General features: G+C 39.7%; 1 protein-coding gene and 1 long non-coding RNA gene across 6 annotated transcripts in view; one reads left to right on the top strand and one right to left on the bottom strand.

Moving 5' to 3' along the window:
* Positions 1 to 586: 586 nt before the first annotated feature.
* MTX2 (metaxin 2) overlaps positions 587 to 26,407 on the bottom strand; it is a 35,384-nt gene continuing 9,563 nt past the window's right edge. The window contains exons 1-11 of one of the 5 annotated variants that reach the window (XM_042784084.1): positions 20,962 to 21,008; positions 18,411 to 18,556; positions 17,690 to 17,917; positions 16,926 to 17,031; positions 8,902 to 8,974; positions 5,779 to 5,855; positions 4,960 to 5,052; positions 4,235 to 4,273; positions 3,702 to 3,827; positions 2,993 to 3,069; positions 587 to 1,087 (exon numbers count right to left, since the gene is read on the bottom strand). In XM_042784084.1, coding sequence (XP_042640018.1) covers positions 877 to 1,087; positions 2,993 to 3,069; positions 3,702 to 3,827; positions 4,235 to 4,273; positions 4,960 to 5,052; positions 5,779 to 5,855; positions 8,902 to 8,974; positions 16,926 to 16,949 — 720 coding nt within the window. In that variant the 5' untranslated portion in view covers positions 16,950 to 17,031; positions 17,690 to 17,917; positions 18,411 to 18,556; positions 20,962 to 21,008 and the 3' untranslated portion in view covers positions 587 to 876. Of the gene's footprint in view, positions 1,088 to 2,992; positions 3,070 to 3,701; positions 3,828 to 4,234; positions 4,274 to 4,959; positions 5,053 to 5,778; positions 5,856 to 8,901; positions 8,975 to 15,616; positions 15,789 to 16,925; positions 17,032 to 17,689; positions 17,918 to 18,410; positions 18,557 to 20,961; positions 21,009 to 21,979; positions 22,028 to 26,407 lie in introns of those variants that run through there. The other 4 variants (XM_042784086.1, XM_042784083.1, XM_042784087.1 and 1 more) reach the window with 4 other exon arrangements.
* Positions 5,905 to 8,895, top strand: LOC122152435. Its single transcript, XR_006164547.1, has 3 exons — positions 5,905 to 8,155; positions 8,261 to 8,319; positions 8,759 to 8,895. It is a non-coding gene; the product is annotated as an uncharacterized LOC122152435 (long non-coding RNA).

Here is a 26,407-nt window from a genome sequence, read left to right as displayed (position 1 = left end):
CTATAGGATAATCGGGAGGCGGAATGACCAAGGCCTGTCAGTCACAGGCTCATACTAAGTCCTTCTGCTACAAGACCTGCCCCAGCGAGTACGTCAAAGTTCAGAAGCAACATTAACACACTGGAAGTAGAAACAGTGAGACAGACACTTAGCTAGCAAATTCATTTCTTAAAGCGCAAGACAAACTGAGAATTAAAACTGGGAAATCATAGGAAGAAAAAAAATAAAGTGTAAATCCAAAAACCAATGGTGAACAAGAAATAAAAGCAGAGGCAGGACACACATAAGAAGTAGTAATGACAGCCAGGAGCTACTTTGACACAAAATAAGAGCTGACTGAAAAAAATCCCATCACTCGGGTGCTGCAGAGCTCCAAGACATTTCTGTCACCCAATTTCTGAATGAATTTTGGCTGAGGCAGGCAAACTTAAGATCTCTAATGAGTCCTTTCATTCCTAGCTTAACAGTTCTAACTAGTTTACCACACAACTGTCTTCCTGCCAACAAGATCCCACTCGTTAACTACATAGACATTAATTACACAGACATAAAAGTTAGTAAGAAAGGCATTTAGAAAGATCAGAGACACATTTTAAAGTATTTTATTTTTTAATACAGATACAATATTTTTCCAAGGTCACTTCAGAGTAAGTGACATACAGGCTATTAAAAGGGAAGTGCCCACACAGTCATCTCAAGTTAAATGTGCACAGTATATTCTACAACACAAAAAAACTGCATTTAGAGTTTTTTCTTGCTCCAGAATGATTTGGCAGCTTCAGTAAGCGAACACACATTTCCATTCTCAAAATTGGTTAACTGAACAACAAAACCCAAAACTGAAATGCAATCCACCCCAGCCACCAACCACCACGCTTATCTCAGTAAGGACCTCTTGGCAGAGCGGGCTGCAACAGTGGTGGAGCTGTCTTTATCATGACCCTCAAAGTACTGCTGCTCTATTCGCCGACAAAAGGCTGTGAGGTTACTGTAGTTTTTCACCTTTTCAGAGAGTTCATCAGTGGTTAGTTGAGTAGTAAGGATTGTGAACAGATGTCCAAATACCAGAGCATCTAATTCAGTTGGTCTGTAAAAGCAAACAGAAAAGACAACAGGTATTTTGGAAGGCAGGCCCTGATCAAGAAAAACCTTGCTGTTCTGACTAAATTTTAGATAGTCATGCAACCTAAGAATTTGGAAGAAAAAAAGGCAACACTGAACAAATGCATGAGAAGTGTGCATACAATATATAAGCATACTGCTAGTTCTCAGTATGGCACCCTTTGCTTTTGGTAGCTTGGAACTGTGGAAATAACACTTCCTAGATTGGGCAGACTTACTGACCCAGTATCAAATCATGCTCCACGTTTTAGTTCCATAACAAGAGCAAATGCTTACCAGGTCTTTTGGGGGATTTTCTTTTTTCTCTGCAGATATTTATTAAAAAAAAAAAAAAAAAAAAAAAAAACAGCTATTATCTTACAAAGACAAAAAAAAAAAGAAAGAGAGGGGAAAAAAAAAAAAAAAAAGGCATAAAACCCCTATTCCTTTTTTGTATTTTTCAGTAGTCAGGAACTATTCAGCCAATAAGAAAAGTAGCTCCAGGGTGACAGCAGCTGGAAACATCCCCTTTTTGAAAAGGGACTACATGGAAGAAAACAAATATTGTGAGAAACAGTGGTCTATTGAATATTTTCAGTCCTACCTTATTTTAGGTAAAAGCCTTCTGAACTGTCATCTTGGACCTTTGCATATAGGTGGCCCACATGCAAATAATTTTTTTTTCAAATATATTAATAACTTAATAGTCCTTTTTTACTAGTGTTCAAAGTAACCAGCATGAGGGTTTTCTGACTGATAATTTTTTTGCCTTTCTATTTGTGGATCACAAAGAACTCTCCAGTGGAAATGTGGACCCTTGTATAACAAACTTAAATCTGTCAGCAACAGGCTGCTTTTCTTATTCACCTCCTACAGACTCCCAGAAGTTACAGACTGAAAAATACTGGACTAAGAACACATATTTTCTTAGTAATATTTCAGACAGCTACTGTGTTTAAGAATTATTTGAGAAGATGCAGTTCAAATTTGTCTTCTGTAATGCATATTTCTGTATCCACTCAATTTACACTTCCCACCTCGTCCCAACTTGGGAAAGATTAAGGGGCAAAGACATGCAGAAAAGTAACCAAGACCATATGCTGCCTTTTGAAGACATGTCTCTGTCCGAATGTAGTTAACTGAAGTCCAGACCTGAGCATTTCTAGTCTGGTCTATGCACAGGAGACAAGAGGGAGCTAATGTGATGTTATCTAAATCCGTAACATTTCAAAAATACTGAATTATTAGAGAGGGAAATAAAAGTGTTTTGCAGTTGGAAGAAACTGGTGAAAGCAGAGGACATCCCATGAAGACAAATGGTTGTTCATTTTTTCTCCCCTGGGAATGTGAATCTTAGTTTTCACTTTGCAACTGATCCCTTGTTGATAACAAGGCTAGCTTCTCCCCCAGTTCCTACAACTCACAGACACCCTCACGCTAATTCAGTTCAGTCAGAATTGCCCCTGGACTTAAGCAGGGCAAGATGAGCTGTCCTGGTGAGGACAGCACGACGTACCTTCACGCCCCTGTACCTAGTAGAGAATGCTACTGAAGAAATACAAGCTTTAAATGTACAATTGTTAATAAGAAATTTACTGTATAAAGGTGCACATTTGTAGCCTACATAAATTGTGGTAGACTGTAGAGAAGACAAACAGGAGTAAAACTAAATCATAAATAGAAAAAAACCTTCCTTTTAAAACCTCCAATTACTTACTTCTGAAATTTCGTGTTTATTTTTCAGTTGCGCGTTTGTATTTCTGCAGCTAATCACATAGCATTAAAATAAAACAGGTGTTTTCCATATATATATATATATATATGTATGTATGTGGATATGTATCTGTATCTCACATTCCTGGATGTAATATTTCAGTAGAGAGTAACTTACTGCTTATTGAAGAAATATGGTTGTGTTCCTAATCTCTGGGAGAGAGCCTGACAACACTGATCTACGTCTTCAAGCACCTATCAAAACACACAAGAGATAAAAGATCCGTATTGTCAGGAAATACCAACACTGCAAAGAACGACCTCCTTACTCTGTTTGCGCTGGCGGTGGGAACAAGGAACATCCGATGCTGGAACATCAAAAGCTGTTAGTCAGTCAAACCCACACAGCGGGCAGGTAGCTAAGTGTTACTTAATCCAACATTTGATGCAAGGCAATTCTGAATAAGCGCTTCCCATAACATTTATAACTTAGCTTAATGAAAGGTACTAACTTATACCTCAAAACTGCTTTGCCCTTTTTTTTTTTTAATGACCTCTGACAAGGGAAGCCGCGGTCCTGCAGAGTGTGCCTATTAACACTGCACAGGAACTGGGGGCCATAACTTACAACCTATTTTCAGGACTATGGCCTAAACTAACATCACCAGAGAAGTACACTCATGGTAAAACATCCTTCCTCCCACCCCACGGGGTTGCATATAATTTAAGATTTATTGCTGCTGAAAGGCAAATACCTGACTCCAGATAATGTTTTAAGTACAGAATATATTTTTTACTGCACCTGTTTCAGGAAAAGTGTTACTGTCCAAAGCCTTTAAACAAAAAAACAGCCAGGTAAATAAGCAAGCCTCACTTTTCATACTAACCTGTTCGAGTGTCTTTCCAGCCCATCCAATGGCTTTCATCTTTCGCCTTACCTCCCACTGCTTCTGATAGGACAAAATGCGGTTAAGAGGCCACGGGTAAGGGGAGCCATACCTTGGGTGCGTAATCTTTGTTTAGAAACAGAAAAGTACTGTGTTATCATATAAGAAATACAGATCTCTATGCACAAAATAGCTAGTATTCAAACCTTTCTATCAGAAAAGGAGCTATAAAAGAGAAAGGGTGTTGTGTGACATGCTGTAATTATTTGTGCAGAACTTATTGTTTATAGCATAACCATTTAAAACTATTACTTCAGAAGCACATACAAAACCCGTACCTATTCTGCAGTCAGCTATCTCCAGTAATGACACAACTTCCTTAAAATGTATATGCAAGCGAAATCAAAGTGAAAAGGCTGTATCATTAATGGTATCAACCTCAATGTTTCATTTATGAGTAGGGACTTGCAATTGTGAGCAAAAGTGTTTTCTCATTAAATTTTAATTAAGATAAATGCTGCAGAACCACTCACCTCCTCTACTGTAACATCATCACACCATTGGAGATAGAGCTAGGAACAGAAAGAACACTTACTAAAACTTCCTAATAAAGGAGAATACAGACACAGTCATTTCTCAGTAGTAGAATTTTATTTTCCATATTAGATTAAATTTCCATTTCATTCCTTCTGTTAGACCTCTCAATGTAGACAAGAAATTAAAGCTGGAAGGCAAGAGCCCAGTTGCTAGTCCTTACTTCACCAGCAGCAGGACCGCTGCCCCCGCAGCACACCGCGCAGCCCACCGGTGACCAGCTTGCAGCGCCACAGCCACCCGCAGCTCACCAGCCTTTCCAACACCGCTCCCACACTGGGACTGTCACGTTAACTGGCCACGGACACGAACTGCAGGAGATCCCAGCCTCCCACCCGGCACGTGAGCACGCACACTGCGGGGGGGGGCAGCGGGTGCCCAGGCAGCATCCCCAGCACCACAGGCATTTTCCAGTCAGTTACTTCTACAGCTACATGACACACCTCAGTGAGGTGAGGGGAATCATACCCGTGGCTTGTGTCTACAAGAACATTACAGCAAGCAATCCACAAGGTTCAGAGAATTTATTCCTGCCTCCTTGCACCTCAAAAATTGACAACCTAATCTAAGAACATGCAGTATTTCCAATATAGGGAAAAATTCTAAAGCTTTCTTGCCTATAGTCACTTATGTAAGCGTGTGGAGTTACTACGGTTTGCTGTACCTCTGCTGTCAAGAGCATATTATTGACTAATTCCATGTAGGCTTTCATCTCAGCTTTTTGGACTTCATCCAACCCATCACTGAGAGAATGGCCCTAATGGGGAAAAGAAAAAAAAAAAGACACATATGTAAGAAAGGATATTGGACTATTCAGCAATGCCTGACCCAAGGACCTCTGAAGTCAATGAGCTTTGGCTCAGATCCTGATCGCTTATGTAGTTCAATAACAAATTGCATAGGCAATTTTTACATACAGTATCCTTTAATGAGAGATCACTGTAACATAGCATAGCTAATCTACAAGAAATGTAGACTATGATCAGTTATAGATGAACACAGTTTGAGCACATAGCCTCCTGGTTAGTGTATCCCTGTGGCAAGAAGTAAACACAAATTTACATCTGTGATACATCTTTATCAACTGCTCAGTGAAGATGCAGTATTTTAAAGTACTGGGGGCACGAGGGGGAGCAAAGGCAAATTTGAACAGTGTCTGACACTTCAGGACTTAAACCAGTCAGTTCTGGGATTAAAGAGCTCTGAGACTCAGAGACAGGGTACACAGAAAAGCAGTCTCAGAAACTGGCACTGGTATGCAACTATCCTGCACAGAATTTACTTCCAGAATTTGAATAAACGACAAAGAACATTTCCACCTCAACAAACTCCTACTCCAGGATATCCTTCTTTTTAAATGGCACTAAATTTATATACTGTTTTAACAAATTAAGTAACATTCCAGAAGAGCACACCAAATCCGCACAGTGCTAAACAGGATTAACATGCTATCCACTAACTGATAAAAACAATGTGTTATTACCTTGGCTTTTACAAACTGGACTATGGGCCCAAGTTCAGATACGACTTGATTTCCCACATGAATAAAGGGTACTTTGCCTGTAAAATGAGAAATGTATTTTAGTAAGAGCTTCTTATACCCATAAAACATAATTTACAATTTTTAAAGTGATTAAATATGGCGGGTACACCTGAACAGCAGTAGGGTTTTTTTTTTTTTTTCAAATCAGCACATGTAAAGCTCTAACATACATAGCTCACCCAGTAAACATCTGTAATAACAAACATCTTTCTTCTGATCTTCCTCCTCCAGAACCTCTTTTCTACATGCAATACTTGCAATTGTGAATTTCGAAGTTATTGAGTGAGATCTATCGACTTGTATTTTTTGCTTTGCTGGAAAGACTTAATTCAATGTTTCTCTGAAGTACAGCTGGGAAATCCTAGGAAAGCAGACAGAGCCCTTGGCTAGTTTTACGACAGAGTGTGTTCCCACCCTCCCTCCTAACCCACTGGCAGGGAAAGGGCTGCTGAGAGGATGACAGGAGATGTGGCACTGCGCCCAGGAAAGCGCAAACGCACACTCAGCAAGGCAGGGCCTTGCCTCCTTCCTCTGGTCCTTCAGATTTCCAACGAGTGGGCCAGCCGGCTCCTGTGGTTCCTGAGAGCTCTTTAGTTGTGAGCTGGCATTTTCGAGCCCCCCATGGTCTTGGGGTCAGCAAGAGGTTCATCGTATGAGGCCCACAGCTTCACGATCTGTGGGGCTGGGAGGGAGAAGGAGCTGCTTCATCATCATGGAAGCAAAATGGGGTTAAAGCTCAGTACTAGTAAGGCTCAACATTCAGTCTCTGAAGCTGAGCCCTGAGGGTCTAGCCTGGAACAGGACTAAAAACAGCTAGTCCTCAAAAGGCGACTGGGAAAAGACTGTGTCACTGGTGGAACTCCTGGGGGTGTGAAGGGCTCCCAAGTCTGTACGCACCACCTTCTCTGCTCGGTAACTTTTCTTACACACAGAACTGAGCCAAAGCTTTAAGGCAGGCAGAGATACAAGAGGAAGCCCTGCTACACACAGCAAGACACGACACATGGCAGGAGTTGCCTTGTGCCCCTTTTCCCAGCTCACAGTATGTGAAGCTGACGGCTACTGCTCCAACCCACCCTAACCAGGTCGCTTGCCCTGCAAATACTCATCCAAGTGCAACTGACAAACATCAGCTTTATACTTAAAACTAAATCTCTGAGTATTACCTACCTGATTGAAATAATCCATGAAATGGTGATAAATGTTGCATGTTTTATATTGCTGAAAACATCCTCAAGCCCAAAGGCAGTGAACGAGCCTGCCCAGTGCAGCAGGGCACAGCATCCTTTTACCTCCCCACCTCTACTCTGCTCTCGTCAGACAGCCCAAAGAGCAAGACCAGTACCTGCCTGACTCCAAATATGTTATTAGCAATACATTCACTCTTTCCACTGAAACACCAAATAAAACCCTGTTTGGCCTAGCTCAAACACTGTTCATGCTAACAGCAGATTCAGTCATGGTTTTTATCATGAGATTCACTTCTCACCGGCTTGATCAGCCTAAGGGTAATAAATGAAGTGCACTGCACCAACAAAGGCTTCATCTGCACCCACATGCCGCATGTTGTGGAAGGAAACGCAGACTTCTCTGTGCTGCAGAATTCAGTGATTTCAGTCAGGCTGTATTTCACACACCAAGACAAACCTTTGGTATCATACTTTTGACTCCCTCAGAATAGGTTGCGTCATCACAACAATTACGAGATTAAATAACCTTCCCCCCCAACATGGTAAGATTCAGATCCTTGGCTGCTGCGAGACAGAGGGTGGTAGGGAGGAAGAAGGAAACAAATTAAAACCTTGTTGGAATCATCATTAAAGAACCAATATAAAGGAAGGAAATGGGGCAAGTGAACAAAAATAATGACTCCAGGAGCAAGGGCTAAAATAATACATGTATTTCTACCTACTCTACCTTAAAATTGAAGCAGAATCGTTTTTCCTCTTGTGCTCCTTGTTTTCAGCAGAAGGAAGTGTTCAGACCCAAATTACAACATCAGATGCCAGCAACTGTGGACATGGGGTGCGAGCGGCAGAGAAGCAAGAGCGTGCAACTGTCACCAGTCCTACTCCTGCGTATGCAAGATGCTCCTCTGTGCATGGATTCAGCATTTCAAAGCTACCTTTATTTACTAATGAATAATTTATATACCTCCATATTTTGCTGTTTTTAAACTGCTGCCAAGCAACTGTTTTTTTAAAAATAGCATCATTCCACTGCTTTGACCAAAATATTGGTAGCAGCAGCAGAACCCATACAGCTGGCAGACATATACTGACAGGCACTTTCATGTGGCAGTCATCATCCAAGCCAGGTAAGCGGTAAATAAATACCTCCTCACTCAACAGAAATCTGGGACAGAGTGCAAGAATCGCCAGACTTCTGCACCCTGCATTCAGCAATTCTCTCTGATTTTTAGGCAACCTTCTGAAGCCAGCCTCTGGACACTTTTAGGCAACCAGTCACCTCCAGCAAAAGGTAGGCTCTGTACCCTTCTAATACTTCATTGTATTGTTGGTGGGTTTAGATTCTTTTCCAGTCTCACGGATCAGAGGAAGATTTAAAATTGTCTGTCACCCTTAACAGTAACAATGCACCCTGCAGCCTTCTCCTGTATCAGCATCCTGGCAATCATCTCCCAGAGAGGGTAACAAAAGATAATCTGTCTCCACTGTTGTCTGATCTCAGCAATGGGAAAATGTAACAGCATTCACTGGAGTATTCCCTGGATGCAGAATAAAACCACTTTTGGAAACCTATGTCTTTCTGCTTCAGGACACAGCCACTCTTAGGCATTTGAGAGGAGGTTTCCACCAGGCATTCTGAACTGTCTGAATGCCTTGTACAGGTTCTGCACTGACAGGCACGGTTGTTGTACCAATGTGACTTTGCATTTGACTGTTTTAATTTCTTGCAGAGGAGAAACTGCACTGGAGAGGAGGGGGGAAGGCAACCCGCACATGGTAGCACTGACCGACCGTTATCAGGAAGACAAGGCGTAGTTGCCATGGTATCAGAATGGAGGTATAACGTAGTAATCTAAATGAAGGCCACACTTACCAGATGGGGACATGTACTCGGCATTAGCCCTGCAAACCACCCGGATTGGCAGATTGCACATTTGCAAAAAGGCCTGGAAACAAAGAGTCACATTTAAAAAGCATTAATACGCCAGTGACAAATAAATGTGTTCTCAATACATCTGACTGTTTCAGCTAGTTCCTAGCCCATGCTTATGAAGTACAGCTCCTTGCATACTGCTTTTAGGAAGAAAGAAGGGTAGGTAAAAAAAAAAAAAGGGGGGTTTTCACTTCCTCAGACAACTGCTTTTCATCCAGTCACTGACTGAAATTCTTCTAATGAGGTTTCATCTACTTTTACTGCTTTTTCAAGACAAGCAAAGAAGCAGTATCTGACAGACACGGTTACTGCTGTGGCTATACAAAATTAAGTGACATTTTGCCCCTCCTGAAAATCACAGTACTTGTTCTGGCTAAAGCTAGCTAACCAAGTTCATGTTGCGTAACACAGCAAACACATACAGCACCTTCCCACACTGTATTTACAATAGTTGCCAGAAGTTTTGCTCTCTGATACTGTCAGAGCACTAGTCCACTTTGGGAGAAAGTATTTATTATCTTTATGTGACTCATGGAGAGCATAAGTGATCGATTTACTGTTTCTTTCTATCTGTAACCTTAGATTCAAAGCATTCTCAGTAGGTTACCGATTTTTGTCAGCACCTGCCATCACAAAATCCTTAGTGTGCCTCCATTGAAATAACAAAATACCGAGAAAAATACTTGCAATTTGGACAGAACAAGGCAAATAAGGAAACTCTTAATCTCTGGAGTCTCTCACAACTCAGCTAAATCCTATCACTTGTCTTTGCAATTAGATAGGCCACAATTCCAGATTCCAAAACTATACCTATTTATCCACAGTGGCTTGAGGTGAAAAATCCTACACAAAGGAGGCTACCACCATGAAGAAAAATGCTGCTGTAACACAGCACTTTTCTACATCAGCCTCCTCCCAGCCCTTCAGGTTACAGGATCTGGCAGGAAACTGCACTCTCACAGCTTTAGATGTTCAGACCCTGATCACAGACATCAAAGTAACCTAAACCTTAACCTTGGGATTGCTCACCTCTGCACTAAATGTGACCATAAGGCATGAACTAACACTGGGCATCAGCCTTATGCCTAGCTTTGTGGCTTCTGCAGTATCCATCAAGCAAACAAAAATAACCCAAACAGCCCCTTCTCTCTCCTGCACTCTTCAAATCCTTTATTCCCAAACCCTAACCCAGTCCCAGGAAAAGAAGCCAAAAGCTTTGGTCCAAATCCAAGAACTGCACAGTCCATTATGACATTTGGCTCTTGCAGATTTAGATGATCTAACTGAAATCCAAATCCCAGTTTAAAGCAAGGAACTACGGTCACAAGCTGCTACATAAGACATTGATTATGGCTCACAAGAGCCCGCCTCACAACTGTGAAGCCCCTGCAATATCTACCACAAACCTGGGTTTCTACATCTTCTGATTTCCTCAGCCTAACTCTAACTTAAAGCACTGCTTGGGAGCCGATTACTACACATACACATGCAGATAGAGAGACAGATATCTAAAGACAGGGTACTAGTCATGGGCAACATAAGCCAAATACTACAGGTTCTGCACTAGCAATAAGCTGGTCTCTAGAGTGCGTCGTCCCAACTAGAACCTCTATTACTGTTTAAGGGTACAACTATCACCCAAAGAAAATACAAGGTACTTGCGACATTTGACACCACCCCACTTTCTAAATCTGTGCACTCATCAGAGTCCACCAAAAATTGAGGCTCTTGCTGTTAAGACATTCCAAACTCCATGCAAACAGTAACAATACCCAAAGGACTAATTCTGAAACAGGAATTTCAGTTATTGCTCTGTCTCGGTCCTAGATCTCTGCCTTTATCTGCTGGCTCCACAGGACCTAGCAGTGTCCACGCTGTCCCAGCTACTGTTATATGCGTCATGTCTCCTGCCCAGACTGGGGCTTCATATGCAACTTCTTTGGAAATAGTTAGACAAGAATGCAGAGACTTTGGTTTAGATTAAATAAATGCTCCTATGCCACTGCTGGACATGGTCTAACCCACCAAAAACATACACTCTGACACAACTGAAACACAGACTTAGTTCTTCTGAAAGCTCCACCAGTAGCTAACGACATCATTTCAACACTGCTGTGCTGCAGTGGAATGGATGGCATCAAACAACAGCTCCAGAGAACTTCATCTTTGGGTGGGAGGAGTGGAGTGAACTTCTACCACACTACTTAATCCTTAGCTGTTGAATGTCATCTCAAAAATATGTTAAGTTTCATCTGGTCTAGACTTACCAAATGAATTTCTTTCACAGTAAGGCACTAAATTAACTCTGCAATTCTGCATTGAACTAGAGATTAATTTTGTAACTGCCATGTACTACTCTCACTGCAAGTTCAGAAGAAGTCTGAGCTGCACTGGAGTTAGGGCAACACATGAATAACTGAAAAGCTTGTAAGTGCAAAGACACCTTCAAGCAAAAGGAAGTGTATCAGAGAACTAATTTTACTTTTTCACATCAGCATGTCAAAAATGAGACACGCTGGCACAGAACACTTAGGTTACATGAGTTGCTTCAGCAAATTATTGCCTACTGTACATCTTACATTGGCTCTTACACAGTACAAGGTTTCTACCAAAAACACAGTTTGTGACTGAAACAGTCCTCAGCGCAGAGGCTAAACTATAAATGAAATCTTTTCCATGTAAAGATTTCAGCCAAGTTTCCATCAAAAATCTACATCTGACCGTTCTCTCCCTCCTTCTCCTCAATAAACATCCACAGACCAAGGAATATTGACCTTTATTACATTTGGCAGGGAAATTCTACCTCAGTCTCTGGCCTAGTGCAAAGGGGTTTGAGAATACGTTGCTATTTTGGCATCTCAGAAATGCAAACACACTGGGTCCATGTGCCTTTTCTGCACTTTGGAAAGAAAAGAGGAGAAAGAAGGCTGAACTAGAATTGAGCTCTAATGTGGGAACAAATATTAACTAAATAAAAACATTTGCTACTCTGCATAATAAACTGCAGATTCTAGTAAGCTTAGAAGTAAATCAGTCTACCCTCACTGAGGTTAAAAAATAGGGGGGGGAAAAAAAAAAAAGATTAAAAAGACCCTGAAGTAAACACCAAACCAAAAACCTGAGAAAACTTCCTTGGAATAGTCATCTTAAGTTCTGATGAACGTTTCATAGATGGGAGACCAGGACTGAGCTTGAGAAACTGATTGGTTCTGCGTTCACTGCAGCAGTCCTCCTGCGAGCTTCAGAAACACTGAGCAGTGGAGCTGCCTCTCCAGCAGCCTTAGAAGGCCTGTTCCAGCCACCCCCTTCAGCATCCACACGCCAACACCTATTCTACTTCAGCCTTTGTCTATATTTCACACTGGCTTTAGGATGAGTGGTGAAATAGTAATGAAACACAAAACTAAGAGAAAACAGAACAGTGAAAGAGTTGAAGACAAAATCATTTAATGCCATACAATAAATCTAAAAATAAAAGAATATTAAAAACTGCTATTACATCTTTGAAAAGATGGAAGCCCAGGGAATTAAAAGACCAGTATGTTGCACTGTAATTTGTACCCAAAGCATAACCTATTAAATTTGAAGTGCTCCTTAAATACTGTTCAGCAGGAAAATGAAGGAAAGCTCCACAATATGAGAGAAGTTTAACCCTTACTGATCTACACTGCTGAACTAATCATCACCTTGAGAAGTGGGTCAGTATCCATTTCTTGATTCAGCTTAAACCAATGGTCCACTGGATAACCTTCAAGTTGACTAAAAAATACATGTCAACTGGTAAAAGGAGACAATACTATTCCAAACTATGAGGACTCTGCCTAAGAAATAAGCCTTACATTTTGCATTGCTTTGAGAGTACCTACATTCTTTCATTGATGTAACCAACAGACTTTGGAAATTATTAGTATTAACAATACAGGTGTTTTTGACTTTTCAAGCACAGTGAATGCATTTCATAATTACGGGGATTATGGGGTTTTTTTAGAAAAAGAGATAGGCAAGGATCATGACCAATGCATTCTTATAAATAGCCACTGCCAGAAAACCTCAAGACTGTTTTTCTGATGCATTCAACTAGATAAATTAGATTTTAGAAAAAAATGATGTTAGACAGTAAGTGGCACGAGCTATTACCAAAATAGTTGAAATCGGCACAGATGAAAGAAATCCTACAGAGACAATACAGGACAAAGCAGCAATTTTTGTGAGTCTTTATCTCATTTAATGCTTTAGCCCAGTGATCAAGGGAGGATTTGTTCCCTTTTTGACCACTCATGTAGAATGTCAAGAACCAGCACATTTGGTGTGCAGATGGTATCAGACCGCCATGGCTTCCAACTCTGATAAAAGATGCAGTAGAACACTGATTATTCCAGCACAGAGCATCTAATTTCCCCTTGGGTACCTCACACATATAACTTGAACAGGAAAGTAAACCCTTGCTTTTCTTGTGAGAGAAACCATCAGCAAATGGGAGTGATCTCAGCTCCTCTGAGTGCTTTTGGAGTGAAGGGTGAGAGATGATTGAAGGCTGAAACCACCCCAGTGCAGTTTTGCTGAGATTTATGAAGATATCAACACCCCTTCAAAGACACAGCATCAAAAGCTGAGCAATGCAAAAGATCAAGGGCCCAGGCTTATTCTAGTACATCAGAGATTACTGTTAACATCATAAATTTGGCTGATCAACTTAAAAAGGGACTGAAAGAGGCCAACTGAATTCCAAGTGACACATAAGCTAGTTCATCAAGCTCTTGCGAAAATTCACCTAAAAATGATAAGCAAGGCGGTAACAGTAAAACTAGAAACAGGACACTTAACTGAGCACAGCCTGTCCTGCTTTGCAAAGGTGCTTGCAGTTCCAAAGAACAGCATTAAATGTCCCGTTCTTTTCTCCTCTGGAAAAAAGAAATGTACTAGCACAGAATGAACAGCGTGACTATTGTAGAGCAGAACCTGGATCTCCTCCAGCACCTAGGATTCTTATGCAATAATACTATAGCAGTTGCAGTTCTTCAAAATATGGAAAAAAAAAAATAGCTCTCATGTCTCTAGTAAAACTGGAACACGTTACTTCATGTAGTTTTCCAGTCCAAAGTAATTGTAAAGATGTTTGCTGAAAATGTTTATTGATACTTTGAAAAGAATTCCTCCAAACAAACGCTAAGCAGGGAAAGTAGAACTGAATTCCTGCTGGAGCAAATAAACTTTTTTTTCATGCTTAACACCTGCCCAAAGAGCTAACCAGTTGGATGAATTCATAAAGGAGAGGGATTAACATTCTTATTTCCCCCTGCCCATGTTACAGAAGATCAAGAGATGACTGTCTATTAGACTTCACACAAATAAAGGAAACTTCATTCAAGCATAAATATACAGCATTCACTACAACTGAAGGACATCAAACCAAAACGCTCAGCCTTTTAAAAGGAATGAGTAATTTCATGGCTCATACTAGCTAATGCAGCATAAAACAAGGGTAATGAAATCTCAGATTGGGAAGAACCGACTTTATTCCCCTGACATCAGCAAGAGTGCCTCCTTTATCCATATGTTCCACTGATTGATTATTTGCATTTCTGTAATTATAGAAACACGGGCCTGATTTCTTGTGCAGTATCCGCATTGGTCAATGACTGAAGCAGATGCGTGGAAAACTGTCCAGTTTAGTAACTTATGTTGAATATAGTATCTGCTACAAATACTTTTTTCCAAGTTATTTCTGGAACAAAGCGTGCCCTTTCTTTGGATGAGGTTAACATGTGAAACAGATAAAGGCATTAAAAAATAAAGATTTGGATTAATAGGGCCTGTCAGCTTCTCGCCCACGTGTGCTCTCTGCCTCCCTGCCCTGCAGGCTAACAGTCTCCCCTCTCACACTCTTCCAGCCTCTCTACCTGTAGCATCACCTACTCTTCTGGCACCTGGGATGGGAAAGGAGAAATGTGAACAATGCATTTTTAGCAATGCTACTTCTCCTCTTCCAGACTGAAAGTACCAGGTCTACAAAGTTGCTACTGTCTGCGTACCTTGTTTTTAATGGGAGACCTTGCTGTAGATAGGGAGGTGGAAAGTTGCTGCGAGTCCATGAGGAGAAATAGAGGGAGGAAAAAAGGTGCCACCAGATAAATTATGTCTGTCCTTCCCAATATTTACTGTTATAGGCTAGGGAAGAAAGAGTGTGGGAGTGAGGACAATGAATAGAAGAAAAAGCATGGAGAAGCCTCTCGGTGCCTTTCCTGCCCTGCTGCACATTGATTTGCAGAGGGCAAGGTTTGCATTGCACTGCCTTCTCCTCCCAGAGAGTAGCATGAGCCGCTCTGTTTTCAAAGTCAGCTCGGAACAAGCCAGTTCATATTTTTGCTGTGAGAGAATGAAGCAGCAGCATCTATGTGAAAAGGGCTCATAGGAAGCTTTGAGGTGACACCTGTTACAAAATTAATCAACAATCTTATGCCTATCATTCATTTCAATCATGGCAGGTGACACCTCCTGCCAGAATTATGGAGTACATTTACAACAGCAGCATTGCTTAAAGGACACGGTCAACTTAAGGCTTGTTTTGTTTTCTCACAGCCTGCCCAATTTCAAATTCAAAATGTAGGTAGTATGTTGGATTTCAATTATCTGAAAATATAATCAGAGCAATCACCTTTGTGTTGCTTTAGCGCAGTTCAAAAGTCCAGAGCCCAGAAACCACAGCCAGTCACAAGGCGACTCAGCCCACCCTCCCCTTCCTCCTCTTCTTACGCGACTGCCATTCTCCTCTCCGCTGCCGCCGCCGCCCTCAAAGCAATGCAAGAAAGGGATGCCATTGTGTCTTCCTATGATGACAAGGATGGAAAATGACTGTGCATGAAATACAATGGGAAGGAGTAAGAGAAAGGAGGGAGGTGTTTTGTATTTATTCCTGTAGGTAATTGGTTTAGGTGCCATTTTTACTCGCTCTCCCTTCCTCTTTGCCCTGCGAAGCTAAGAAAGGGCTGTTTGGACACTGACAGCTGGAAACATAACACATATCAGGCTGTGAATCACCCTGTCAGAGCTCCATCACAACCCTCTCCTCTTCCCCTCCAGTCCCCTCTCAGAATAATACGTATGAGCAAACACATATACTCATTAAAAATGAGTTACAACTTAATGTAAATCATATCCAGATTGCAGTTTCTGAGATCAGAGGCAAGAATGAAATTACTTATGCCGAGACTCAAACAGTTCACAACTTACATCCCCACATGAGGAACACTATTTTCAGATGGCACACTCCAGGCTTCATTTGAAGAAGATATATTCATGATTAGATTTTAATAAAGAACAAGCCATTCCAAGCCATCTCTTATTCAGCAGCACTTCTAAAAGCACTCACACAATACTGTTGTGAAGAAAGAGTGAAAGGAGTTCTCTGTTTTCATTTTTAGATTATTTCATAAGCATACAAAGGACAATATGTGATGACAACTAAAGAGTTATTCTCTACTTTATTGCAGAAACACATCTTAAAATTAAAAACCATGAACAAATCTACAGAATAATGCAGTTTTCATATCAAACAGCTGCAGACTCTGTAACTAAAATAGTGTGTCTAAGGTTATAAATGAAAACTGTTCAGTATCATTCTTTGAGTGACAGATTAAATTCCTAATCCAGTTATGGTAATGGCCACATTTGTAGTTTAACATAAATTAAGAACTTAATTATATTTGTGACTATTTTAAACAAAATTACAAATTCCTTTGTACCTGTGAACGTAATTTATAGCAAAGCCACGTTCATTCTCCAAAACAATCTATTTTATACTGCAGCACAACACTACTCTAATGGTATAATGTAATTCTTGTAGAATGTGGAAAGAGTAGATTCACTGGTAGCACAGAGGTTTTGAAGATAAATGAAGATGCTATTCATTCAGGGGTAATTTCATCTTAGAACTATATGAAAGATGTTTCACTCACAAACAGTACCTGTATGGCTTGGGATTTAAGCATGTTTTCAGCTACAACGCAATGCTGCTAGATTGATTATGTTGATACCGCATTTCTCATCATGAAGAATTCCAGCTTTTATTCTCTTTAAAAAAAAAGAGACTGTCAGATTTTCATTTCAGTACTAAGGCTTTGTTCAAGCCTCAGCAACAAGTTCAAATTTCTGCTAATGTTTTGTCTAGAGAAAAACCAAACCACAAATCATATACACACAGACAAAAAAAATCACAAATCTGTCGAGGGCAATTAATCACGCGTGATTTACACATTCATTTGATTACTTGTTGAAGTAAATAAGCAGTTGGTCTGTGTAACACAATTTTAAATTGCCCAAACATCCTTCTGTCACTCAGGACTAAGAACAGACAATTCTAAATGCACTTTCCTGGAATATATTAAGACCATTTACAAGGACATCAACTGCACAAGCAATTAATACATAACATAATGAGCTGCAGGCTCTATAACCTCAGGATAGCTAGGAGAATTTCCACAATCCTGAACACTTTAGACAGCCTTTTAAGCAAGGCTCTGAGACTACCTGCATAAAGATTTCAGAAGAACCTGTAATAACAGAGGCAGCCTCAACAACCACATTCCTCCGCCTGACAAGTTGGAACAGTGCACAGAGATGCTCCTGCTGCCATTTGAGGCAAGAGGCCTGGCACAGCGCAGCTCTATTAACCCCCTCCCTCCTTCTCAGCCACACGACTTCCAGCTAGGCACTGAACAAAAAGCTTTACCTGTACTGGGCATCAACAGGGAGACGGGGCCTGGACAGGCTCTCTGCTTCAGACTGAAATATACTCCCCTACAGTAATTCAGTTTTAATCCATCTAAAACTCTGTTTTCCCCTCCTTGAAGTTGTGGAGTTGTTTTGTTATTGAAATACAGCTGTGTATTCGCTTCTTGGGTTTGGTGGCTTTTTTACTATGATAAGACTGATCAGCAGGAATGCTCTATAATGGAAGCTGTACAATAAATAAGAGGAGAATGGTCTTAACCGTGAATCATGTTACCCAGGAGGTGTATGTGTTTTCATTAACTTTAATGGGAAGAGGGCTGAACATCTCACAAGAAGAACAGCACCTTCATTCTACATACGTTCTCTTTCCTGTAGCTGGATAATCATTACCGATCAGTATTCTCCCTTGATTTTAATTCATTTGCAGTGAAAATAAAACTTCATTCAATATCAAGATTTTGCCGCCTAAGATCAAACAGGCTTCACTTTCAACAGGACTGCATAATACACTACTTCAAGTTAACAAACAAGGAGTGCAAACACCAAAATGTACCAGAGATAATGCACTAGCTCATTTGAAGTTATGTTGCATTTTCAGCAAATATAAAGAATCTGAATGCAATAAAGGCTAAGGAATTATTAATTTAATCTGTTTCCAAGAACAATGGGCAGAAGAGGAGTTAAAAAACAAACAACAACAACAAAAAAATAACCCCTACCAGGATCTGCAGAGAGGTTCCACAAGGTAAGAGGGATTTTTTTTTTTTTGGTTGGCTTGGTTGTTTTTTAACTACTGAAGATACCACCACAGTCACTTGGCAACTCCCAGAAGAGTCTATCCTCCACTCTCTTATCAGACATGTAGCTATAGTCAGGAGTCCAGATTTCATTGCACAGAAAGAAGTCAAAAATCCAATCATTATTAAAATAGCAAGGCTCAACCAACTTCCTACGTTCATTCTGCAGCCCTCAATACTCATTAATTCAAACAAAACACTTGCAGCAGTCTGCTACACCTACACTGAGAGTAACTTGCTCTGCTGTCTGTTTGACCTGCTCTGTTGACAAGAGGTACACGAAATGCCATCCATATTGCAGGGTCATCAATTTTAAAAGTCAACTTTTACTCTAATTACTTACCATGGCAGTGGATTTTATTCTTTATTTTATATGTAGCTATCTGAATATATGTCCTCTGAGAGCTATCCCAGAGCAGCATTCTGAAGAGGTGCTGCAAGATTGAGAAAAATCTGAAAGACCAGTTGCAGCACATTTAGTCTTGTTGTGAACCACGTACCTTAAAGATTTGACAGTGGTTGACTCCACACGCTCTTTTAATCACAGGGACTCAAAATTCTGATGTGTTTTCACCACATGGAAGTTCAACAAGCCATGAACAAGCTATGTATCTGCTCTGGTGATATTCACATGCCCCAAATCAGTAATGGGGAATTGCAATAGTAGAAAAAAAGTCCCAGGTACCAGATCCTATTTCTCCTCCTAATCCCCATTCCCATTTTTTCCTCAGCAAAAGAACACACCTCACCCTCAACACACACACACCCCCCAAAAAAATACACACCAGCAAAAAGATAAACAGGCTCTCATCAGAATAGAAAGATAAAAAGTACATTTTAAAACAGAGGAACTCAGCAATTTCCATATGCAAAACACACTGGTATATTTAAAGTTTTCTGATCGCTAAGCTACATAGCTACAGATCATAGTATAATTTCAAAATGGACCAAAGACACCGAGGGTAGCTATTCTTTTGCAGTCACAACCATGTTACACAGATTCTTCAAAATAGATATGATTCCCCAATACAAAATTGTTCTATAAAGTTTAAGATCTGATATCTACCAGAGCTGTATTTATAGTCATGGCTACTATCAGCTGTCCAGCTAGAGAATATTGAAGAAAAACAAACATTTTTAATATATTATAGTTAATTTATCATCTAAGTGACATGTGTAGGATAACAATGGACTGAAAACAGTAAAGCACAATGATGCATTAGAAAAGGAAATTTTAGGGTTATGTTGTTGTTTCTCTTTTTTTGTGTGTTTTAAATACAAGCCACACCTATACATATTGTTAGATGGTAAGAAAATTCATGAGAACCACAAAAAATACAATTGCTGGAGTAAAAAGGAACACCAAGATCAAGTGAGCAACACAAACACTTATTTGCATTATTGTGAGGCACAATACAAAACACACTGCGTAAACAAACACTGCCCCATTTATTTGGTGTATCAAAGATGACAACTCTTTCCAGCAAAGGATAAAAGTATCTTCTTACTGTGACAGAATTTACTCTTAGAGGCATTTCCAGACTGGAAGGAAAAAAGTTAGAGATCCTGAAAGTAGTTACCATGATCAAACGACCCTAACCTGTTTACCGGTAACATCAGTTAGAGTCTCCAAGTGTCCCACTTTGGCTAAATGAGATGTGATCTTTTTGGATAACCTTCAAAGACTGCTTGCTCTAGCTGCTCTGAGCTAGACCACACACAAAAAGCAAGTGGCAGAGGATGAATGCAACTCCCTACTTACACAAAATAACAGCAAAGTTGCTCTGAAGAACAGGAACCTTACAGACATCCTGCTCACCACCACTTCTGACAGCCAGGCCCTCTCTACTAATGGGGAAAACATCCCCTTGAGATTTGGGGTTACTGAACTTAACAGGTTAATGGAGTTTACGCGGACTTCACAGCCACAGAGGTGCTTTTAAGTCAATTAGAGATGCAAGTTTGTCAATTATATGGACTATTTCTAAAAACCACATTGGATCCCAACTCTGTAAACACAATGAAATTGAGAAACCTATCAGAGACATACAGAAATTTGACGCCTACAGCATGAAACAAATATGCCTCAAGTTTCGGGCAGTATTAGCTTTGAGAATTAAATAACCAGCAAGCATCATGCAAGATGTTACAAGACAAACTAGCATACCAAGTGATAAAAGATGGGAACCATACACAGTTCCCAGAGTAGGTAGACAAACAGATACTGTACATAGACCAACATAAACACAAGTACAAGCAGCAGCACTCTGTATAGGATTCTCAAAATCCTTGTGTCCTTCAGGCTCTGGCACTTCAGTGACAATGTAAAGCATGTAAGATGCAGGAAATCAGTCATTGATTTTGACAGAAATAATTATTAATTTAGCTAAATACAGTTACTTTAGCTAGATAATCATTCAAAAAAAAATAAAATGGAATTAACATCTTTAGTTTAGAAAAGATGACATTTTACCTGAACAGCAAGGGAAGATGCATTATCAGAAAGCAAAATTTGTTCCTCTGTTGAAAGAAAAAAACAAAAAACACAATTACAAAAAACAGTGCCCATTTAGCTACTGACCTGTAACTGTAAGCCATTCTGGGTTGCATTTCTTAGACATAAAACAAGAAGCACATGTATAATTATTATGCAGCTGGACTAGAAAACCTGTGATACGAATACTAAAAAAAGAGGAAAAAAAAAGAATACCAGGAATATTTCTCCTGCAAATGCAATTGCATTTATCATACATTACCACCAATGCACAATAAAAAATGCTCACAACTAAAAACCAAATGCTTGAGTTTTATGCCAATTACTCTTCTTCTAATCAAAGTTAAATAAAACCGCATCTTCATAACTCCTCTGGCTAAAAAGTAAAAGCATTCAGAAACCTATAAAAGCAGCTTGCAGTTAATATTGCACACTGTGTCTAGGTCTGTCACACAAAAGAAAGATGACAAGTTCACTGCAATAAAAATTCCATGCTTAGAAGACTAGGGCTGCTACCTATTAGTCTTCATTACTTTGCAGTCTTCTGACAACTGTAGCAGGCTGCTGAGCCCCAAATGGGGGCCATAATGTGATCTGATGATATATGAAGAGCTGCTAAAGGGAGCCTGAACCATCCTAGCCTATACATTTTAACAGTTCCTTTTTACTGAGAGCCCACTTTACCACAAGACTTCAAAAATCTGCTGCCTCAGCTATTGGTGCAGTAAATCTGCCAACTGTGCCTGCAACCACATCATTTTACACTGCCTACAGCAGCCAATATAATGAGTCAATAATAAACCAAGGACCTTATAGGCCATGAATAGCTGGTTTATATTGGCAGATGCAAGCGTAGCTAAAACCTCTGACCAGACAAACAACACAAAGGACTCTTTTAACAGCTTCTGTGCTTCCTTGCAGTTAATTATCTTAGTGCATATTTAATGTGTTTTCTAAAAATAAAGTAATCATTAATTGCAAAAACTAGTGTACCCACCCTTCAGTTGCTGATACAATGCAGCATTTTCAGGCCAAGGCTCTGCGGCTGTGGAAAGAAGAGGAATTAATTAAGCAAGCCAAACAACAATGCGCTTGCAGATGCTAACTGAACACAAACATTACCTAGATCAGGAACTCAAACTGCAAAGATGCTGATGCAAGATTTAATCTGCCCTAAAAACATCCCACTGTCACTCTCTTCTCCCATATGTCTATCCTGTTCACAGAGGGACAACACAGAGCAGAAAACTAAGTCCCAAAACTCAATGTTGCTGGAAAATCTAAAATCCAAGCTATGTTACAGAATGGCTTTGTAATTCTCAGGCAGCTAAAGCAGCTATTTTCCCTCTACCATAAAGACATCCTTGTGCACATTCCCATCACAACTCTGGCGACTCTCAAGAGCAACTATTTATCAAGGTATTAAACAAAGAATTCTGGAAAGAACAGGACAAGACACAGGAGAGAGGCACAAACCTCCAAACCCAGTGTGAGGAACGCTTTGGGGAAACGGAAGAGCTTTCTGCCTTTTAAAGTTGTGTCCTCACTGGTCCTGTATAATACCCACGAAGCCAAGTGCTTGGGCATTGTCAAACCAACCCACCAGGATGACTGGGACTACCTATTGCTTTAAATGATGTACTGATCAACCCTAAAATGGGAATATCAATATGCATTAAAAAACTGCATCATCATTTCTGCTGAACTGTTGAACAAAACAGTTGAACAATTGTTAAAAAAAAAAAAAGCAAGGAAAAAAAAGACAATCACATCTTCCAGTTGAGAACTGTTGTATTTAATCAATCATACACCACTTGAATTTATAGAAAGGCAAAAATAATAATCAGTAGTGATTTACTGTTAATGGCAGCATTAAGATAACAACAGATCATCACATTGTTTTGTCTCCATTACATTCCTTGTTAATGTCTGATTAAAAATCTACTTTTAAATAACAATTCAAACCCTGTGTTCTACCCAAACTAGCTATTTGTAAACAAAACTAATGCTCTAATCCCACAAATTATTTTTTTAAAAGCAATAATGTCTATAAATAACTATGTGTGTTTCCAACAAAAATATGCCACTGGTTTCAGTAGGGTCGTTCTTTGTGTCTTCACTCTCAGAACACAAAGAAAAAAAAAAAGCACAATTTTCTAACTATTATTCTTTTTGGATACTCATGAAATATTAACTTTTATGGAAGTCACATAGAACTGTAAAGCTTATAACACTGTACACAGTTTTGCAAAGGTCACTGCCTCTAACATTAAGACACAAAGCTATACTAGTACGGGCATGAAAAAGCAACTAATCACATTTAAGTGTCATGAAAAAATGTTTTATGTTTTATTGTAGCAGTTATTGGTTTTACACCCCTCCATTAAAGTTTTGCCCTGGAGTAAAAATTCTTGAGGTGGAAGTACATTTACTACTTTAAATAAAAAGAGACTAAGATAGTATCTGTGGTACTACAGCCTTAACTGTTTAAAAGAATTTATCTAACATACATTTCTTCAGGTCCACTGAAGTCTTGCAAGAGCAAATGGAATGAGGAAATTAAGAATGTTATTACTATACTTTAGCAAACTTACTGGTGCTGGACTCTTGAGATACTTACAGAAGTAACCAAGTCTTGAAGGTACATTGATCTCATAAATACTCCAGCCAGCCAGTGAAAAAATCCTTTTTACATGCACAAAATGGTACAGAGAACTTCAAACTGCATGAGCCCATTTCTACTGAAAATTTTTGCCTGACCCTCTTCAGACTGAAATGTCAGATTTATATCTAATTCTTGGATTCCAGCCCGAACTGGAAGTGGCCTACTTTTAAATAAGCACATGGCTGAAATATTTCAGGACCACAAAAATCAAACTAACTTTTCATTTTCCAACAAAAGAGCTAGGTATATTTCAAGAAATTCAAACACTAATTCCAGTCTGATCTTGGCACTAAGCTATATGCAGCTGTGAAGATACATGTATATATAGAACAGCTTCTTGGCATGCAGAATCCAAAACTACACCGCTGCTAAGGCATGCCATACCCATGTTATAAACTAAAACACAAGAAGAATACTTTTTATAACTTGTTTCCCTCATTGGCTTAAATTTCCCTTTCACATTCTACTGATCACATACAGATTTTCATGAACTGTATCTACTGACCCTAATTTCATTAGTCATGATATGAAGACTTTATCCCACAGTCTTAGTACACAAGAACAGATGCCCAACTTGAGGGAAGGAAGGGACAAGTGTAGTTTAAAATCTTTGCATTCACTCATTTATAGTTCAGTTGTGTACTAATATACGTCTTTTGACAAGTAAATGAAACGAGAACAAACAGCCACGTGAAAATCTCTGCCTCTGTTATTGGTATACCTTAAACTCCAAATTTCAGCAGTCCTAAGAAAATTAATGATAATACCCCTCGCACTTAGCACCTAACAATCTCCAGAGGGAGGTCAAAATTCTTTGTTTGGACAAGATGGACACATGCTCACGAGCCTCGAACCCAGGACTTCAGTTCTTTGTACACAGACCACAGAAAATAGAATTGATTTTGCTATGCCTGTAAAGACTGGATTTTAAAACAATCAACTTCATGTTAAGATTCACATATTATTACTCATATCCTAGAAAAAATATTCTCCAGCACGCATTCAGAATTGCATGCTGCAGATTGTGTTCAATGATACTGGAGGTATATACACAAAGCCTGTGCAATCCTCTGGAAATCAAAGAATTCAACACCCACTCACTATCTGTCCCATATCTTCCAATTTCTACTCACTCTCTTTCTTCCAAGATGTTTAGAGTATGAAATATTCTTTTCCAGTGGACCAAGAAGTTTAAATACATACTGCTCCATGAGAGGTCCAGGTTCGTAAGGTACAATCTAAGTTCAAACATCAGCTCCCAAGCTGCCATCAATTAGTTGTAAGGTGAAAACACTCAGCTAAGGGAGATCAGAATCCCGCTGGGGGAAAAGAGGAGGAGGAATCGCTGAAGGGATGTCACATGCCTCCACAAGAGGAGAAAGTGTGTAACATCTCTAATGTACGGCAATGACTCTTGCCTTATGAATGTAGGTGAAGACATAATTTGTAGAATAATAGGCACTAATATTACACGCTGCTTCAGTTCTGTCATATTTCCAATCCATCAAGTTGATTAATGCTATAATAACTCCTCACAAACTTATCATTTGTGCACTAATGAAGTCAAATCCAGTTTATCCTTCGGCAACGATAATCTTCTGCTCTGCAGATATTCGTTTCCCTGCTAACCATGGCTACTGTGGCACTAGGTATATAAAGAGAAAATTAACAAATGTGTTGTCAATTCAGTTTCAGAGGCTTTCAACACAGAATCACATTTATGTGCTAGATCCTACACAACAGACATTTTTATCATTAGCTGCTCACAGGGTAAAATAACTGCCTGGAAGTATGCCTTACAGGAATAGCTTCTCTACATATCTTAATAAGGAACTATTTGGTTCTTCCTTATGCCTCCATAATCAGAGGAATTACTACTATGTGGTTTTCAATGGGCCTGTCTCTCAGGCTTGCAGTCTTTAGTAAAAATTGTTTTCCCACCCTACCAAAACTTTTCCCATACTTAACAAGTTCAAATATTTAGTCATTCATGTGGATTGTCTGTTGTTTGTTCAGGACCAGCAGAGCTCACGCTGTTGCCTTTCCCTACTTCTCCCCTACCACACTGCTTGTTTTAATGCCAGTTACAGTAACAACCACCTGTAGAATCAGCCCTCCCTGTTAAATGTGTCAGAAGTGAGCTTGAGTTCAAAAGTCGCTGGAAAGTGAAAATTAAAGGGAGATGGACACAGAAAGCATCACTGCATAAGTCTTGTTATCCAAGGAGCTAAGAATTCAGCAGATGCAGCATCACAATGACCAGAGAAGTCAAGTAGACCACCTACATAAAATATTCTTTGTTTTTGTGGATGACTAAAAATACATGAAAATTTCACTAAGCTCAACATGTTTGTTAGTCAAAGTGGTTTACTTATTAACAGCTTAGCATAGAAAATGCAGATTCCAAAGTGTTACCAGGGTTCCTAGGTGTCAAATTAGACTTCTAGAAGAAAATTCTGTGAACCGGTGTGTTGCATGTTCCCACTGGAGTTTTAATTACTCAAGTTTGTAACTATCTATTGAAACAGATTCCTAGACTCCTCTCACCTGTCATGTCAGAGAATGACAGAAAATACATCATTTCTGCTCTCGCAAAAAAACTTCCAAAACACATAAGTCATGACAGTCATGTCAAATTCTCTGCCACTAAAAATGTATTGCACTAGGTGCATTTTTCCAGATTCTGTGGTGAAATGTTTTACTTCAGCAACATTAAGGCCAGAGACAGAATTTCAAATAGCATTTTTATTTCAGCATTTC

This window comes from Tyto alba, unplaced genomic scaffold (genome assembly GCF_018691265.1).
Source record: "Tyto alba isolate M040663 unplaced genomic scaffold, T.alba_DEE_v4.0 Super-Scaffold_7, whole genome shotgun sequence".
NCBI classification, from domain to species: domain Eukaryota; kingdom Metazoa; phylum Chordata; class Aves; order Strigiformes; family Tytonidae; genus Tyto; species Tyto alba.
The sequence above is the reverse complement of the archived record's forward strand: the minus strand, read 5'-3'. Positions and strand labels throughout refer to the sequence as shown.